The 20,265-nt window shown below is 38.1% G+C and overlaps 2 protein-coding genes across 5 annotated transcripts in view; both read left to right on the forward strand.

The window, feature by feature from the left end:
- LOC107041439 (CCR4-NOT transcription complex subunit 6-like) overlaps window positions 1-20,265 on the forward strand; it is a 541,863-nt gene that overhangs the window by 60,641 nt on the left and 460,957 nt on the right. The window lies entirely within an intron of this gene.
- On the forward strand, window positions 13,749-20,252 carry LOC114841374 (myb-like protein M). The gene has a single exon (XM_029126331.1). It carries the CDS (start codon window positions 14,083-14,085, stop codon window positions 15,991-15,993), a length of 1,911 nt encoding a protein of 636 aa, XP_028982164.1. The 5' UTR covers window positions 13,749-14,082; the 3' UTR covers window positions 15,994-20,252.

Here is a 20,265-nt window from a genome sequence, read left to right on the forward strand (position 1 = left end):
TCCCGTTGAAACAAAGAGGATTCAACAAAAACGAGTGGAAGGGAATTGAAAATAAAAGGAGGGGGAAACAAATTTTGTCTACTTCTGGTTGTGCCAGCCTTTTGTTTTCTCGCATTGGAGGGGGGGAGTAATTAGCCAGTGGAGGAATCATCACAAATTGTGTTTCGACGGGTCTGTGGAGGGGCTGATGACCGTTATATTGAGTGAGGCGATTGGTGCCGCCTGAGGTGTTGAAAATTGTGAGGCGGAATTTTTATACTGTCATGGGAATGTAACAATTTGTCAGTGAGACTTCTTCGGTTCAGTTGGAGTGACTGAGGGCAATTGAATTGTTATTAGTTTTGAATTAAATACAGTTACTTTTATTGGTGTCTATTGTCAGTCGTTTTCCATTATGTTCCGGGGCCTTTTAGTGGAATTATACATAATCAATTACATTTGGGGGAAATTGACGGAAGGATTCAATCATTTTTTATTAAATATTGCTTTGGAAATTTATTTTTCCTCTGCGGTTTAGGGATATCATACTTCAATGAATTTCGTGGGAAATAGGCAGATGCTATGCTCCATGCACCACGCTGTTACGAAAAAATCAAACTTTTATGGACAGTTTAGATGAAGTTTTCAGGAGAGTGATATGTAATTTAATTCAGGGGGGGGAGGCATGAAATTGAAAGATTCTCTGAATTCATTTACCTGAATTTTCCTGTTTTTTATTAATTTTCAGGGAATAGTTCACCTGAAATGTACAGTTTTCGTTACACTGTTTGAAGAAAATTGAAATTTCATGGATAGTTGACCAGTCATTTTCAGGGGAGTGACATGGAATTCGATTTGGAGGGACAAAAATGATGAAATTTCAGGTTTTAGTAAAAATTTAATAAAATTGTAAATTGTCAAGCAGCTGAAGCAAGAGAATTCTCCAATTTACTTGAATTTTCAGTGAAAACATGAATATTCAGTACGAAATTTCCACAAATTTTCGATTAATTGCAAATTGAAAGGATGTACTTGCCTGAATTGAACTGAAATTTACAGTTGTCTGTGTTTCCCATGACATTCTGAATTTTCAATTACAAAATTGTTTGGAATTCCAGTGGGAATGTAAATTTCATTCAAAAATCTTAAACATTGCAGTCATTATGGACTAATAAAATGGATAAATTCAAAGTCGACTAGTAATGTTTGAGACGGTGACACTGAATGCGATTCAAGGAGGAAAAAATAATTAAGTTTCAGATTTCACTCATGAAATCATGAACATTCACTGCGGAATTACGATGAATTTTCAATTCAATAAATATTCAAGAACATATTTACCGAAATTTTCCTGATTTCTGCTAATCTTCAGGGAACAATTGAGTTGAAATTTCACAGTTCTCATTGAATCTTCATGAAATTCTGAATTTTCAATGACGAAATTGGTTCAAATATCAGTGAACCCAAAATGTGATAAAAATTTTCGAAAAGTGTACCGAAAATTTCCGCCAAATATTTTTAACTTCGTGAACCAAGCGAGCGTCCTGAATTCCACAGGATTTGCGGGACGATTTTCGTGGATTCTCGCGAGTCTCCAACCTCCGGCGCTAATCTTTTCTCGTTGAATTGAGGGAGACATAGCTAGGGAAAAAAGACGAACGATTTTAACGACTTTTAACGGCCTTCTGAGAGGCGAGTTCAGAACGACGTGTCTCTCTACCTCAACCGCTCTATTTCACGACATTCTTGAGAGTAGTTTTTCGATAGCTAGAATATAATAAGCAATTTGCCCCGGGCTTCCATTTATGTGCAACTGTAAAAAATAAAATGTGCATCCAGGAGGAACACCGGAAACGTAAATACAGGCTGTTAAATTTTAAACGAGAGATTCAAAAGACCTAGAGCTGGAAGTAGGTAGGAAAAATCGAACTGCAGAGCGACGCTTTCTCATTTTTTTCTCTCTCTCTCTCTCTCCTTTTTTTCCGTTCAAAAGAAAGAAACAAAATCTGGGTCTCGACTCTTTATTGTCTCTCACCATATCACACACTTTTATTTTTCCCCAACTTCAGTCTGTGTAATTACTTTTTTGAGTCGTATATCTCGAGCGTTTACTGCAGCAGTAGTTTAAATATAACCTTTTTCCCTCAACGAGATAGAATAGACTGAAAACTCAATATGCAGTTGTATCCACTGCCAAGGGAGGGAGAGAGGGGAATGGGGGGGGAGGGGTGTTGGCCATTCTGACCCATATTAGGGGCACTTGGTGCATCCAGGGGGTTTTCATATCCCAGAGGCTCACATTCACCTCGTACTACGATTTACTGCTGGATGAAGTTTACATTGGCTAGTTCAAACAATCAGGCTGCATGTGACCTCTCCAGTCACTTAATTAAAAAGAAATTTGTTTGTGTGATTACGGAAACATGAGTTTGTTGCATATTGTTTATGGGAAGCGGATCAATTGAATCAGTGATCAGGGCGCTTCATTAATTGGGCTTGATGACGAAATATGAAATTAATGTTTATTCCAGAATTTTTTTTTCATTTGGGAAATTAACCCCGTGTTGGGTTTAATTATGCAATAATTCGGAATCGATCGAAGGCGCGTATTTATTGACAGTTCTTCAGTATCAATCATGGAATAAAAATGAATCGCACATGAAGTTAGTTTCTAACATTAGAGAATGACAATCATCTTTGTTTTATTTTAAAAAAGAGGGGGAAAGGATCGATATTTGATTCGGTAACACCGGTGAGTTTATTCTTTTCGTGATCAATTATTGTTACGAAATTTATGATTTTTATTCTCTGTTATTCTTTTGTCCATAGTATTGACAATTTCGTCTGAATTTTCCATGACAATTCCACTGAAGTTTCAGGAAATCTCGTTATTGATAAATCAAGTATTTCGTTGATTTAATATTTCAAATTCTAGTGGAAATTGAAAATTTATTTAATTTTTATTCTGAATATTCATGTTTAATTAAAAATCAAAAGTGAGAAGTGAAATTTCGGTGTTTTTTCTGCATTGACACTGACTCTACACTGAAATTTCAGGAAATCTTGTCATTGAAAAATCAAATATTTCATTGATTTTCTGTTCAAATGATCTGGAAATCAATAAAATAGTTGATTTTTCAGTTCAATTATTCTGTGAAAATTCAGAAAAATCAGAAAAATTCATGTGATTTTGTATCTGAATATCCATGTTCCACTGAAAATTCAGTCAAGTAAAACTTGAAATTTCATAACCATTTTTTCCCTAAATTCGATTCAATGTCATTCTCATGAGGCTTACTAAAATATCTTCTATGAAATTTCAAAAAAATTCCAACAGTGTAAAGTGGGGGATACGTAATTCTCGGAATTTTATTCCCCTACAGTCCCCGTGGTATCTTGTACGATGATTGTACTGTAATTATTATGCCGATTCACGATTGGTTATTCCTCTCTCCGCGCATATCCTTCACTCAACGCAACATTCCAGCCCAGGGATAATTGGTTAGCATCGACTAATCTGTATAATTGCACTTTCGCACAGGTCACTCTGGTACGTGTACATAACAGAGTGGCTCGTGGGAATGTCATCTGACTCCCTGTCCTCTTTTGTTCCCTCACACCTCACTGCCATCATCCTTGCTCTCACACTGGTTCGCAAGCCCGTCCCATCTCGAGCACCCCATGGCGTCCACTCATGGGATATTCGTATACACAGTGTGTTTGTCTCTCGGGGTGTGGATGATACCTCCATTTCATATTCTCGTGTTCCCTCCCTTCCCTCTGCCCCTCAATTCGCATCACACTTTTACCAGAGCCACTCAGATATTGCACACACCAACGCGACTTCCGTAACCTTTATGACCGAACAATACCCGTTTCACTCTTAGTTCGGTTTTCCCCCTTTGGTAATATTTTACTCAGCGACAGCCAAACACATTCTCCTTTCCCTTTTTCTCCCTCTATTTTTCTGTCTTCTTTTATTGTTCTGTCACGTTTATTTTCTCTATTTGTCGGCTTTGAATACACATTCGTGCCCGTTCGTCCGAACGCGTGCAACTGATTTCATAGTTTTTCGGGATTTTTGGGAAACACCAGGAGAATAACGGGTTTGGATTAAACGAAATAGACGCTTCACTTTTTACTTGCAATTTTGCATTCTTTTCAACGGTATTTATGATGAAATTTTATAAAGGCCTGTACTTATTTTGATGATAATGTTTTTATTATGTGGGTAATAGGTAATCCTTTAATTCCAAATACATTCTTTGTTACAATCCTTTCGTTTTTCACTCATGAAGTTTATTCAATTTAAATGAAGCATTCCTCTGGGCGCACGAATTGTTCTACAAATTCGTTCTTCACATAAAATTAATTGCTGTCTGCGTCTAAAAAATTTCACAATCTTGTTTGTCACTTGATTTGGTTTCAAGTGCCCTTTCCTTCACTATTCTGCGTGTAATTTCCGGTACAAAACAGGGAAATTTTTAACAAGTAACAGTTCTACTGCAATTAGAAATTAAACGTAGAAAATCCATAATTTGATGGAAAACACGATGAAAACTGTAAATTTTAGTTCAATTATCCGGTGAACAAATTCTTGAATCTCAAATTGACTGAACATTCAATACTAAATCATGTGCAATATTCAATCAATTATCTTAATTACCAATACATTTATCCTCATTTTTCTCATTTCCAGTGATTCCAATGAAATAATTGAATTGACATTTAGGATTTTCATGTCTTTTTCCATAAAATTTCGACTTTCCAATTGAAAAATTCCTTTAAATTTCAGTGAAACTATAATGTGATGAAAATTTCCAACAAGTATATCGGAGAATTTCAGCCAAAAGTAGTTGACACTGTACTCGTATAAAAAATACAACCAAACTCTTCATGAAATTCCAATTCCTTCTAACAGTGCTTCATACATTTAAAGATAATAAATCAGTATTTCTTCCTTCTTCTAAATGCCTCACTATCTCCGGAGGTTACACGGAGAGAATGTAAAATTAAAAATTGTCATGTGAAACTTTAAAATTTGATTCACTTTAACCGAATTCTCACGCGTGTCAAATTAAATTTTGCCTTGACCTTCAAGTTTTACTATCTTTGCAGTAAATTTTCGAGTGCCGCGGGTATGGTTCTGGCTTCAATATTCTCATGTTAAAATTGCATTCCCACGGATTAAAATGGCGACATTAGAACAATGTAAACCGAAAAATGCAAAATATTTCTCCCACGGGGACAGAATCCCACACATGATGGATAGTTGGTTGATAGGAGGAAGGAGAGTGGAGAGGGGTCGCTACAAAAGTAGACAATGTGGTATATCACTCCCCCCGGATTACCTAATTTATTTTTCAACTCATCGTAATTCGTTTCACATCCGAGTTTTCCCAACACTCATATGTTACAGTTTAATTCGCATGTCCTGGGGGGATGCTAAAAAAACAGATATATCGAATGCGAGTATCTCGCGGGATATGTGTGGAGTTAAAGTTTTTCTATTGAACCCTGGAGCCTTAGACGATATACCACCCGTCGGTGAAAATTGAATGGATTGAATTGAATTTCCATCAAATGAGAAATCAGTATTTCCACTACAAATGGCAATTGTGTATATTTTTCACCTCTTCCGTTGACTCGGGAATATCCCCCCCCCCCTCCACCGCGCCATTTTCAAGAATACCAATCCGTATATTCAATTTCGATAACAAAGGCTATTAATTATTGTGGCTTTTACGTGCATTTGGTTGAAAAAACAAGAAAAAACGTGGGTATTAATCATGAAATGGAGCTTCAGCCACAATAAATGCCAGTTTTTGTGCGATAAAAGTGAACGACTCTCTCGTGAAATCGTTAATTCAGCTGTTTTATTACGGCTTGAAATTCGATTGAAAATTTCAAGATACGAATCAATGCTTTATTCAGCCATTTTTCCATAATTCAACGACACGTGCTTTACATTTGGGAGGTAAACTTGGCTTTAGAAGTAGGTTGAATATTGATTGAGAAAGCATGCACTGATAGAATGATTCATTTATTCCAAAAGAGATTCGTTAACTATTAACGAATGGTAGGCTTGAATATGACCAAATGAATATTCGTTAATAGTTAACCCTCCTGAACTGGCTAGATCTCTTACGTCTCACTTGCACTGCAGTGGCGCCCTATACGTTGAGTAGTTGGCGGCGGCGCGCCAGTTCAGGAGGGTTAACGAATGGTTCACTTGAATGGCGATAGTCAAGTCAAACAAGGCTCCTCAAATATACATTCGTTAACTATTAACGAATGAACATTTGGTGAGACCGAATAGACCCTAACCTCCAACCAAAATCCATTCGTTAACAATAACTAATCCGTTCTATCAGTGTGGGGTTGAATCAACAGCTGCACTCAATCCCCATCACCGATAGATTTTCCATCAAGTTACCTTTTGGTCCAGTCAGTCCCTCCCCCCATTTGGCAATTATTCATCATCGTTGGAAACCGGCTATTCTGAAATTGAGTTGCAGAGTAACAGTTGATGCCACGAAGGCTACAATGTTTCCTTTCGAAATTGGCGAGAGTGGCCTGGGGTGTAGGTGCACCCAACGTAGGTGGCGAAGTTTAGCTATTCATCTCGTCTGTCACGGCGGCGAGGGGCGAGGTTATGCCGGCACAACACAACCATCGCCGCAACCATACTCCAGTGACACGGGAGGTTATGTTAACCGAAACTTACCAGTGGGGTGTTCGTTAACACCTTGGACATGAACTGGGTGAGCCAATGCTTTGCCGATCGCTTGAGTAATACCAACGGGGTTTATAACATGAGAGAGAAGTTAACGTTGTGAACAAAATGGGGAAACAAAATTCAGTTGTGAAGTGGTAAACGGAGATAAGTCGACTTATCTCCCAGTTGAGTTTTTGAGAAATATTTCCAAATCTAAGGGAGATAGCGAAATTTTCGTAATTACATTTGATGTAACACTTAATCGGCTGCACAAAAAAGATTGTAACAAAAATTTTGCTATCTCCCTTAGATTCCGAGATATTCATTGAAAACTGGTCAATAGTCAAAATTGACTTATCTCCTTTTACCACTTCGCTACTGAATTTAAATGAACAACCACAGAGGAAGAACGCACATTACTTCACTATTTTTTCGGGTTTAGAATGAACTGCAGTAATAATGAACTATATTCATTATTTGAATTTTTACCATTCATTTCAATAATATTTTGGTTGAAAATTAGTGAACTCATGCATTCATTTCAAAGAAAATCATTCAATAATATGAAATAAATAATTTATTAATTTTGAATGAATCAGATATTAGAATCAAATAACCGATTTGCTTAACATGAAAAGTGCAATTAAAAATCAAGCTTGAAACCAAATTTTAGTAAACAACTGCAGAGGCAAAACGCTTCGTTTTTCAATTTTTTTTCTGGATTAGAATGAACTATAGTTTGTGGATTGCATTTTAATGGAATGTAGAGAAGGATTTTCTATTCCTAGAAAAGAAAAGAATTGATTTATCTCAATGTTATTAATTCAAGGAAAATTTCACAGCGACATGGCGCATTTGAGTTAATCCCTATTTTTTATTTGAAATTTCCAATTCCCTTCAACTTCATGCATTGATTTCAATCAATTCATCTATTGAATTCAAATAACCGATTACTTGGGGTATATCTACGCTGGAAATACTGAAATTGAAAGTTTGAGATGGTACAATCAAAAGAAAAACAAAGAAATCTCATCATGAATCATGAAAGGACAATTTGTTTCGTTTAATGACTCGATTTCTCTCTCATTCGAAACAAATTTGTCCTGTTGTACTCAATCCTGTCCAATTTTCTTTCCTCGTATCTACTAATTTCTCCCTTGAATTTTTCCTCACTGCAAATATCCAAGGGTAAAAGACAGGTTTCCAGTGGCTGTCAGAGCCAATCCTACTACACAAGCACTTTACCCCGTTGGGTTTCTCTAGAATCTCTTGATAACGAGACGAAAATCCAAACCGGCATACGGCGCACGATTGGAAATAGATCCAATTCAGCGACAAGATTTTACGGGAAAGTGTTATTGACGTGGAACCCGATAAACTCTTCCCCTGCGCGAGTATCGGGGATTGGCCGGACAGCACCGGCAAGACCGATATTACAAAACTTTCTGGGTCGTGTTTAAACATAAAACTGTATATTTAGGGATAGCAGGGACGAATAAAGTTGGTAAATTATGGGAGAAATTTTCTGGGAAACATCCAATTACACTGCTCCATCATTCGATATTTATTGACCGGTGTGATAATATAGGTTTTTCCGGAGTTCACTCATGTTTTTTTCGCATTCCCTCAATCATGAATTTACTCAACCCAGAAAAACTCCTGGTGCACTATTGGAAACAAAGTAAAATTTTATGGGCTGTCTATAGAGCTACTTTTGGGAAACTGACACTGAATTCGATTCAGGGGGAAAAATCGGTGGATTTATAATTTTTCATCGGCAGGAACACCACAAAAACTAGTGTATCAAGAAATTCATGGCTCGAAGTAAGAAAAAACAAATTTTATGTCATGAAATTCTATACTTGCCCGATAGGTGAGGGCAATTCCTTTTTCATAAAGTTGATTGTCAATGAATGATTGTTTTGATTGTTAACTTTTTATTCACCTTGCAATTGGTTGATGGATCAATCAATGATTTCCATGACTATGAGGATGTTATTGTGCGTTACAGCGCTCACTCGAAGGGGGTCGCGCGCGTCAGCGCGCATGATTGCCTAGTGGTTCTTATAAAAAAAACGAGTTCTCAAATTAATTCAAGTGGTTTAGGCATTAAAATATTTTACAATTGAGGCTAAAAACTATTGAATAAATTCATGGTTTGAGTAATCACTTTCTTGTCATCAAGAAATGATCCTCGTCTGTAGGACAAGTACAAAAGTTCTTGACAAAAGTTTTTTTTCCTCGTCCAAGATATTTTGCTTTTGAAAATTTTCATGCTACGAGTTTTTTTATGTAAGCAGAGACTTGCTTCACAAAATACTTTGTTTTTCTCATTCTGAGACGTTTCTCAAATTAGGAATCATTTTTATTGATATTGACGTCACCTATTCGTTAAATATGGCCGTTAAAAGCTGTTGAAAATTCGCTGACAAATCGTACATCTTTCACGGAAAAATTCACTGGGGTGCGCTTGTACCACCGGCCATAAACTTGCGGACAATCACAGTAATGGATGCCTTTCTTGGAAAACTTTTCAGCACAAGTCATAATAATCGTTTCGCTCACGAAAAAAAACTTCCGTCCCCGGTAAAGAAATCTGAGATAGACTTTTCTGTTCCACAGTACAGCGGCTTTTACTGCAGAATAGCACACACACACATTTGTCATTTCCGTGAGGTATTTTCGGTATTGTTTCAAGAGAAAGATAACCATTCCTCTCAATGTCATCGTAAATGGATTGAACACTTCCTCCCAGCCAATGAAAAATTATCACAAACTGCGAATTCAGTTGAGAATTTTCGTGTTTGAACGCCCGACAAAATTGAGCATCTTTTGGTTCCTAAATTTTGAAGATATATGTTATTATATTATCTTATGAGAAAATGCATTACAATAGCCCTTCCAAAAATACGCGGTTTTTCGGACGCTCCGAATTTACTAATTATTCACTGCGTTCTAATTCTTTATTTGCGAGTGTTTATTCATCGTCCACATAAATCTCGTAGTTTATTTGATTTTAATAGAGGATTCATCGCATTTCATTATTCATTTTATTTTACACACTGTTGAATAATGATTGAACTTTCATAGACACTAGTTCAATAATGTTCAGGAGAATGAGATTAAATTGAATTAGCGAGGAAAAAAATTATGAAATTTCCGATTGCACTGAAAATTGAATTAAATTCTAAAATTTTTGAGCAGCACGAATGCAGCACATGCAGAGTTCCCAGATTTACTTGAATTTCAAATGAAGACATGAATGTTTTATACTAAATTCCGTCGATTTTTCAAGTAATTTCTATTCATATTCAATAACTAATTGAAATTAAATTGTCAGTTTCTATTGATTGACTCATAAAATTTCTAATTTCCTATCGTAGAATTTTTTGAAATGTCAATCAAAACATAATTTGCTGAAAATTTCCAAGAAGTTTACCGAAATGAAGAGCCTTATTAGATGCAAAATGCGTAATTTTTATAGCTACATTTTGACAATTTCCTTTCATCGTTTGCCCAATCCACTAATAAATTCCTATTGCACGCAGTTGGTTTCGCTTTCCCTTCTGAAATTCCTCGACTCTCGAAGGAATAGAAAAGCAGTATAACAATAACGACTGCCGTTTATTTCCTACGGAATCACAAAAAAAATCGTCATTACGGTAATTACGAAAAAGTGAAAACACGAGTTACGTGGCGAAAATGTACATTTGGGAAATCGACTGGATAGATTTCTGAAGCCAGTCCTCATTGGTTACTGGAGTTAACTACATGGTATACGCAATGAATCCTACATTATCAGGGATTTCGATTTATGGCCTGTTATCGTAAAGGACACGGTACCGTCATTGGTTACAACCTAATTCGGATTACACCGGAAAGATTAGCCCCACAGAATAATGGATAGGCTGAATTCACTGCATAACATTCACTCAACAACAGAAAAACACTCAAAGAAAAGTGCAAATAATTTCTTGGTAGTGTTTAAACTAAAAATAGTCACTGAGCATTCGCGTCACTATTTCTTTTGGTAAATATGGTGTGAGCCTCGGTATTATCGACGTTTTATCTATCCGCCGAGTGTCCAATATTATTTTGACGACCACTTTTAGAGTCAGCTATTTCCGTTTGTATTCAAAGCCAACCGAGTATCAACTGTCTTGTCTGAATGCAATCGAAAAAAAAAAAATTCCGTGAAGCATTGAATGATACTTGGGCCAAAACTGTCCAAGAAGAAAAGTCACATGAATTTTCCTGATTTCCCGAATTTTTACGGAATAAGTGAACAGAAAAATCCTGTATTTTATTGATTTTTAGATCATTCGAACAGAAAATTCATGGGAATTCTAAATTTTTTAGCTTCAGGGAGACCCTAAATTCTTGAATTCTTAAATTTTCTTCAATTCTGAATGAAAAGATTAATATTCTGTCCCCAATTACATTGAATATTCAATCATTCATGAGCATATCTACTCTGGTAACGATTTCTTGTCTCAATTTTTTGTGAACACACGTTAATTGAAGATCGGAGAAAGATGAAAATATCCACAAATTTTCATAAAGTGACACTTCCACTGAAATTTTAGGAAATTTCATTATTGAAGAATGGGGTATTCAATTGATTTTCTAATAATTTGATCGGGGAATGAATGAAACTTGCGAAGTTCCATTCAATTATTTTGTAAAAACTCAAAAAATATGAAAAATCGGGTAAAAATGAAAAATTTATGTCATTTTCATTTTTAATATTAGTGGTTAATTGGCATTCTACCCAAAACTTGGAATTCCACAATGTTTCTCATCAAATTTGACGTTCAGTTTCAATTGATTTCATGGATTAATTCAACTAAAATCTATCGTTTCTCTCAATTGTTCCATCAAATCATGAATTACCGATTACGAAATTCTTTAAATTTTCACTACAAACTATAACTTGATAAAAAATTCCCGAAAAATATTCCGGAAATCTCATCCAATAATTTTCAATAGCGTACATCAATCCTAGTCCAATCATTCGAATATTCAGTTCATCCTGTTGTTCCCGGTACATTTGAATAACCCAGGAGAATCGCAGAAGTCCAATCCTGGCGCGTGTGAATGACCGGAAGACACCGTGGAAACGACATCTCGCTCGGATCCAATGGATCGTCGAGACACACCAGAGCGTGCGACGCGCCACCGGTAATCGACTAAGACTCGTGACCCACTTTTCCACCCGGTGTCGACCTAGATTGCGGGGGTGACGCCTCCGTATCACTCCGATATCTCCTCACTCTAGCCTCCTTTTTTCCAACGCTTTCACCATACTTTCACCTTTCTCCGATCTTCAATTAACGTGTGTTCATTAATAAATTGCACTGCGATGAAACAGGAGAAAAAAAGATTTCGGAATACAGGGGGGACTGACGATGGCTGAAATGCGCGGGAATTGTAGGGGAACCCGATTCCAAGAACTTGGCAACTTTCTCGGGCTAGTCCTAAGCCGTTGTCGACCCAAGTTCTCAGAAAATTTGAAATTAATTTTTTTTTATTATCCAGCAGAGTATTTGGTATGACTGTTAAAAATTGCTGAAATTTCCGGTAGACGTCTTGGAAATTTTCGTTGGATTACAGTGCCACTGAAATTTTAAGAAATTTCGCCATTGGAGGTTCAATTTTTTTAGAGAAATCGATGAAAACAGTGAAATGCAGATAAATAAATTCTTGGATTTTCAATCAGTTGAACATTCAGTACAATTTGGTGCTGAATCTTCATTTTATGAAATTTAAAAAATCTAAGAAAAGGAATTCTCGTCTCCCTGCTGTTCAGACATTTGGAATTTCATTGAATTGTCAGTGAAATTTAAAATTTCATCATTTTCTTCGTCCTGAATCAAATTCAATGTCCTTCGATTTTTTTAGAGAAATCGATGAAAACAGTGAAATGCAGATAAATAAATTCTTGGATTTTCAATCAGTTGAACATTCAGTACAATTTGGTGCTGAATCTTCATTTTATGAAATTTAAAAAATCTAAGAAAAGGAATTCTCGTCTCCCTGCTGTTCAGACATTTGGAATTTCATTGAATTGTCAGTGAAATTTAAAATTTCATCATTTTCTTCGTCCTGAATCAAATTCAATGTCCTGCTCTTAAAAATTACTAATCAACTGTCCATGAAATTTCAATTTTTCTCCAACAGCGATACAGTTAGAAAAAAATTAAATTTCATAAATAGTTTAGTAGTAATCTTCAGAAGAGTGACACTAAATTAAATTTAGGGGGAAGAAATCATGAAATTTTTAATGTCACAGAAATTTCAACGTAATTCCAAATTGTTGAACAGGAAAAATATGAGAACTCCCTAAATTACATGAAATTTCAATCAAAAAAATTAATATTCAATACCGACTTGTGCTAAATTTTCTTCACTTCCTTCAATTTTTATCGAATCATTCAACGCAAATTTACAGTTTCCATTGCATTTTTAATCAGTTTTCAAAAGCCGGATTCCTTGAAATTAGCTAACAATTTTCAAAAGCGGAAAGTGTTTTGACATTTCCAAATGAAAAAGAATTTACAAGATCCATTGCACCCGAAGAAAGAATAACGATAAAATGTCATTCAAAAAAATAAATTCCCAAAAAATAAATTTCCCAAATGAGGATATTGATACCAACATGGCGTTCAAATTCGAGGGTGTCTCAGGGCTTTACGATACAGCCACACGGTAAATTGTGGCGTCGACCGGAAGGAACAGCGCGTTGATCGTACGAATCGGACGTGGCAAAGTTTCGCGGTTCCGAGTCGGCAAGGGAAAATAGAAGAATCAAATGAGAAGACGACAGAGGGGGTAGCTCGTGGCAGATGGTGGGGACACGCCAGGCATTTTCAGCAGTAGACTGCAACACATCCACATAGAAAATCCTGTGAGAAGTGGGGGATGAAAACAACTGGTGGGAGTGAGCGGCGACGGTGGTGGGGGAAATAGTCCTCTCTACGTAGCGGAGTGCTGGTGTCGGTGCCAGCTTAGCGAAGGAGCCTCAGTGTCGCTCGGAACGCGGCGGAACACGGTGGATTAGTAATTTGTCCACAATAATCGTGACACTGAGTTTACCTTGTTTTTCCGTCGTTGACCCGGTTATGAATATTCCCCCGGCACTTCGGTTATTTCGATTGAAGCGGTAAAACACGATCGGGAAATGATTAACGATGTGGGATAAATTGTCCAGTCTGACTATTGGATTTCACTTACAGTGACGGTTTTGAATAGTGATAATTGTGAAAAAGTGTCGATTGGTGAAGCACCGCTAAAATCACGGAATTAATATCCGAAAAGAGGAGTAGACTGGATTGCGCGAGTAGTTCATAAGTGTCGAAGTGTTGATTCTATCGTCTGATTGTAAAATGAGCCGTCCCCAGGGCGGCTTGGAGGTGGAGAGATACATTGGCAGTTGCCTGATATCATCAACCCTACGACAAAATATCCAAAAAACTCAGATTATCAAGAAGCAGGATAATCAGCAATTATCACTGCGTGGCAATCCAAACTGTTATCCCCAGAACTATTCACCGGGTAATGAGCAATGTCAGTACGGCACCTGGACAGGTGCACCACTGATATCCATGACATCTAGTCCACGAAGGAGTAATCAGCGTCTATCTCCATCGCCCTGTCAACAAATACAAAATCAATCGTCAACGGTTGATCAAACACAACAGCAACAGCAGTCACAACAGGTTACGGGTCACCTGCAGAATCGCAGCCCACTGTCACGATTGGCTATTCACACTCAGGGTGCACCGCTCATTCTGGCTGGACGTTTTCACAATCGTGGGAAATTACAAAATTGTGGAAATCTAACGACCGGTGCTAATGTCAATAATTTCTCAAACACCAATAATAACATTGGTAATACAGCGATGTCCATTGGAAGATGTGGAGGCCAAAGGGGTCAGAGAACAATGGAAACACCACGTAAGCCCCAGCAACAGCAGCAGCAGCATCATAACCAGCAGTTGCACCAGAAGAACGACTGTCAACCCCCTAAACCCGACAACTCAGGCTCAAACATAGCCAACATTGATTCCCTGAGCATTGCGAGCGATGAGAGTTCAAATAACTCGGAGAACAGTCTACCACGTATAATAAAGCCCCGTAAACGAAGGAAGAAGGACAGAAAGCCGACGAATCCAGTCAGCCAGGAGATATCGAAGCAGGATGAACCAATACCACCGACAAATCAAGTTACCGACCATACGAGTTTGGTAACACTGAAGCAGTATGTGCCAGTTTGTTACGAGGCACGTTATGAGCCGGCATCACACCGGTCACACAGGAGGCCACCAGTTGTGAGGGAAAGTTATGGCAGAACGCAGACGTCCACATCGATTCAAGAGATTACAGACACGAGGCAGAGGTACGGTCATAGACACGTGCAGGTGAAAGTACTGGATGACAACCGTAACGTTGTTTTACCAAGCAATGTACGTGCACAGGGAATAACCAAGATATACCGCAATCATCATCACATCAATAATCCAGTTAATCGTTGCAATAATAATAATCCAACGAGATACATTAATTACGATACTAGCTGTGAGAAGGGTGTTGTTGATGATACGTGCTGTCAGTGTCGTTACTGTGATCCATCTGGACTTATTTGGGATGTCGAGCAAAATTGTTACTCACCATTCTTAACACCACCACCATCGAGCAGTGATTTTGGGGTACAATATCCACAGATGCCACTGTATCTGTCACGTCCAAGTTTATCTTGCCCGGAGCAGGATTACTACGACGTTGATGATCAAATTCATGGTCATCACTCTCACCACCAGCATCATCCCCATCATTCACAGAGTCGGCCGAATCGCATGGAGCCAACTGGCTGTGCATTACTCAGACGCAGCTGGAGTGATCCAACGAGTTATTTCAGTGAACAAATAAGTACACCGAGTCGAGATGTTGGGGTGATTGGTGATCGGGGTCAGGCTGAGGTGACGAGGGGCAGAAGCTCCTGGCCAGGTAGTGCATCGTCCGGTGTATCACCAAGTACAAATGTCACTGGACTTGGCTCACTGAGCAATTCTGTGACACCCACACAGAGTCTCGAGGTATCGACTGAAATTGTCACATCGTTGAATGGACATCGTGATCTTGAGATTAAATTCTACTCATCATCACCGAGTTCAGCACCCACTGAGGAGGAGAAATCACCGTTTTTGGATGACAACGAGGACTTCAGTGACATTTGGAGTTATCACGAGTCTAAACTACAGCAGGATTTTCGTACACTGCTGCAGGCTGAAGAGTGAAAATAAATTAATCACGTTAATAATTAACATTATCAAACTCTTCAAGTGAAAGAGGTGTATTATAAATGCTTGTGTATGTGTGGATGTAAGGGAGAACGAAAGAGTGTAAAGCACGGAGAAAGCGAGATCGCTGACAAAATTAGCCGACTAAGCGTGAAACAAGTAGACGATGGCCGTGGTTGAGTGGCAACGAGAGGGAACAAAGTAGTCTCACTAAATAAATAAAAATACAAACACGGAATAAAAGAGATAACTAAATTAATAAAAACGAAAATAATAATAATATCAAAATGAAAAAAAAAAAAAAGACCAGAGGACTCGTGGGCGTTAACGCGTATCAGTGTCATTGAGGGTAAAATTGTAACGAACCCCCAGGTACATTTGTACCGTACGGTGGGGTTTTGTAAACCGCAGTTACAGTGTGCAACATGTCCCGGATTTCTCTCTAGCTGCATCCTCACTCGTATTCACGTACAATGTTGACTAGAAAAGGGGGGGTAGACAGATGAATAAACCACGAAACAAGACGGGAAAATACATATATCTTTTCTTTTGTAACGGTGCAGCTAGTGCACGTCAAAGTTTACGTGATAGGATTGACGAATAGCATCAAGATGTTCTGGACATGTTTCACATTTTCCCCGGGGGTACGATGATTAATAAACATTGGAGTTGATGCCGCAGCGTTGAGATCAGCCGAATGAATGAGAAAAAGAGTATAAAATCAGATAGCGACATTGAAAAGCAAAAAATCACCTGTCCAGCGTTATTTTTCTAATCACCTCTTATCATCCTCGATCATCACGCAAATCTCAACGACTGATGGATCAACGTTCAACGTTATTATTAAATCGTCGTGAATAGTTATGCCAAGCAATTGATCGACGGAGACTTCACTTGCACCTCTCGACCAGTGAAAACGAGATTGTAAACTCCATCGTTGGCCTTGAGGAGGTGGAGTACACAAGAGAGGTGCAAAGTGACGCTCCTGATGAGAGAGCTCGGTTGTGCAGGCTAGACAGTCGGTCTCTATCGGTAATACCCCACTTCCTCCATCACTCTTAAACCACAACGATGGTAGGTGGAGTAGTTGGAGATTCCCCATATCCGTTTTGCGTTTATCCCGTCGATTCCCCCATTCACTTCCGCTCAAGTGCGGCTCGACAGCGTTAATTGAACCGTAAATTGCAATAAAATTTTTTTTTTTTTTCATTTCCATTTCATCTTGGCTATCAGCTCAACTCCACAGCTATCGTAACTACCTCTATTCGTAAATCTCTTTCTCGTACATTCATAATCTCTAACGCAGACTCTGGGTTTCTCTTTCCTTTGGCGCCACCGAGTCCTCTTATTTTTCCATGAATAACGCAGTACGGAAAAGGAGACCACCGACATTGCGAGTAAATCTCGACGTGGATGGGGGGAACAAGGGCGTTGTGGAATGATGAAAACACTGCGAATCGATATACTCGTCTCGACGTTGAGTCTAATGCAGAAAAATAAAAAGAAACGGGAAATTGATCGCGATTGGGACTTTATCGTCTCCACTTTCTCTCGAAATGAATATCCTCTTATTCTTTTATTGTGTTTAATTCAGGGTCGCGTGAACCCTCGCGTATGTACCGCAGTGCCGATGACCTTTAATCCTATCTGTTGTTTCTTTCTTTCACCGCTTGAATAATGGCACCGGCATATTGACGTGGGTCGGTAAACTGTTATAATTCGCCCACGTGATATCTCGCACTCCGCTGCATACTAATGTCATTTCACAAAAGCATTGCGTGTCTCGGGATGTTTCCGTGAGCTTTCCCCCCTCTACCTGTGCCCATTTATTTTTCTCCTGTTATAGTTCATTTTTTCTTTTCATAAATATTGTGTTGTTTCATGAAGCATGTGTGCGCCGTTTGCACTCAACACTTCGTAGCGTGTTTTGTATTGACAGAATCAAATGTAATACCCACTCATTTTTCCTGTTTTCCTATTGAAAATACTCATACACCTGTTTACTCACCACATAAATTCGTTCTTTCAATATTTATTCAAATACAATCGTCGGGATGGTAAATTACTTCTGCATCTTTGCTATTTTTCTCTTTATTCTGTTTTTCCATCGCTTATTTATGCGGAAATTCTGAATTCAGGGAAATATGGTTTAGTGGATGAAAATTTTTATTCATGACATGGGAATAAAATGACTCAATCATCTGTGTACGTTGCCGCACAGAGAAAAAACGTTGAGGAAAAATTGCTGAGAAATTTTCTTTGCTTGCTACAAAAAATTGACTGAAATTGTGAAATTTAGGCGGAATTTTGCCGAACGTTACGACAGTGAACACAAATAATTAGTCAATGTTCAGGAGAAATTTTCACTTTGGTCCGTTCCCATTTCGTTTTTATCGGTGCCGAAAAAAAAAGGATTAAAAAATACTGAAGAGATGCAGGAAATTTTGCTATACGAAATGAATGAATAATGTTGTAAATTGGGACACTTTTTTCCTTTTGTACATGAAATTTATCCAAAAGATCTTGCAGAAGGGACAAAAGCATCTTAATTCACGTTGTTATGCCTTAATTTAAGACATTAAATAACGTAAAATTTCCGTTTTGATCCATAAAATTTGCAGAACTCAAGCGAAAATGTTTTTGTCACTCCAGATTTTTTCCCTTCTTTACGTAAAAATTCCCAAGAGCGCATTTTGTATCACTTTTACAGTTTCTGACGTAATTTTTCCGGGAGTTTTTCCTCCGTGCGGACGAACCACAAGATATCCTCATCAATTCTTCATTGAACTGAATTTCCCTCCACGATTGCCTTTCAGACAATTTTTCCTCAACCTTCCTCCTCGTCAAAACATGAAAAATGAATTATAATTGATGCTAATGACACTCTTTGTCTCCTCGTGTTTAACACGATAAGTCATTGGACACGATAACAGTCTTTATAAAATGAAACTCAAACGGAGATATTTGTCGATAATACCCAGTCCATTGAGTTCGCGTGTCTCCTGCGTATATCCATTAGCCTTGAGGCTACTACGTATCTCTGACTCGCGATCGATTGATATAATCTATCGTGATTGCTGAACGATAAAGTCGTAGTGACGCTCACTCCTCGCACTTCAACTGGACTATCACCTAATTACATCCACGGTGGTCTCATCCTCACGAACTCCTTTTTTTCTCATTTCCTTCCGTTCTCATTCTCATCTCTATCTACTTTTCTCTCAATAACACTACAGCCGCGTACCTGGCATTTCGATTAATCGCCAATACTTCGTACAGTGAAGACAATCTCGCGTCCCCGAGGTGAAATCGATTCGCAGTGCGTCCGAAGGGACCTCACACAACACGAGAATAATTTACCCCCCTCCCTCCCCCCTTCAATTTTTTCTTCTTTATTGCATCCGTCGAGACTGCCTGCACTGTTTACTGATAAATTTAACGCGTACGCGAGTCCCTGGAGTCATTTATACACATGTCCAAGAGGTGAAAAAAAGCGATGTGAGGAGTTACGACGAAACAAAAAATGTTAGGCTGTATGTTTGTATATTAAACTTGACTGTGTTAAACCGAAGATAATGATAATGACGTTAGCTCGACCCATTCGCTGTGCGATCTCGTCGCTTCGTCGATTAGCCCCCCCCCCATCCCCCCTCTTTCCCATCGTAAAGTGAAAATAAACATAATAAAGCGAAGGAAATTCCTCATGTTTGATTTGAGAATGACATAATACGCGTGTTTTTTAGAGTGATTTGTCAATGAGTTTGACAAACGCCGTAAGTTTCATTAGCGACTCATCTGTGGTGGTAAATAGTTGAAAAGGATACGTATGAAGAAAACATGCTTTGTTCGCTGTTTAATGGATATTTGCACTTATGAAGAAAAGTAAATAATTGAGAAAAAGGATGATGTTTAAATTGAAAAAAATTTCTTTTCCTCTTTCTCGTTATTTGATTTCATACGAATACCTTTAACGCTGTTTCTCTCATTCTGTTACGTCACACTGACGCTCTCCGTCATACAGCACTCCTCCCCACCGTCATTTCGATTGAAACAAAAACGAGAATAATACGGGGAGATGGAGGAAAAAATATAAACACAGACAAAAGAAAGAACAGGAGAGAAATAACATCTCTTTCTTTGTGGCAATCGGGCGGTCGTTAAGGAATAATTTTGCGAGTGAATGGAGTGGAGAAAAAAGGGAAACACGAGAGGAGAAACAAAAAATAATGAGAGAGAGAGAGAGAGAGAGAGAGAGAGAGAGAGAGAGAG

Source organism: Diachasma alloeum, unplaced genomic scaffold (assembly GCF_001412515.2).
Source record: "Diachasma alloeum isolate Michigan unplaced genomic scaffold, Dall2.0 Dall_scaffold_00365, whole genome shotgun sequence".
NCBI lineage: Eukaryota > Metazoa > Arthropoda > Insecta > Hymenoptera > Braconidae > Diachasma > Diachasma alloeum.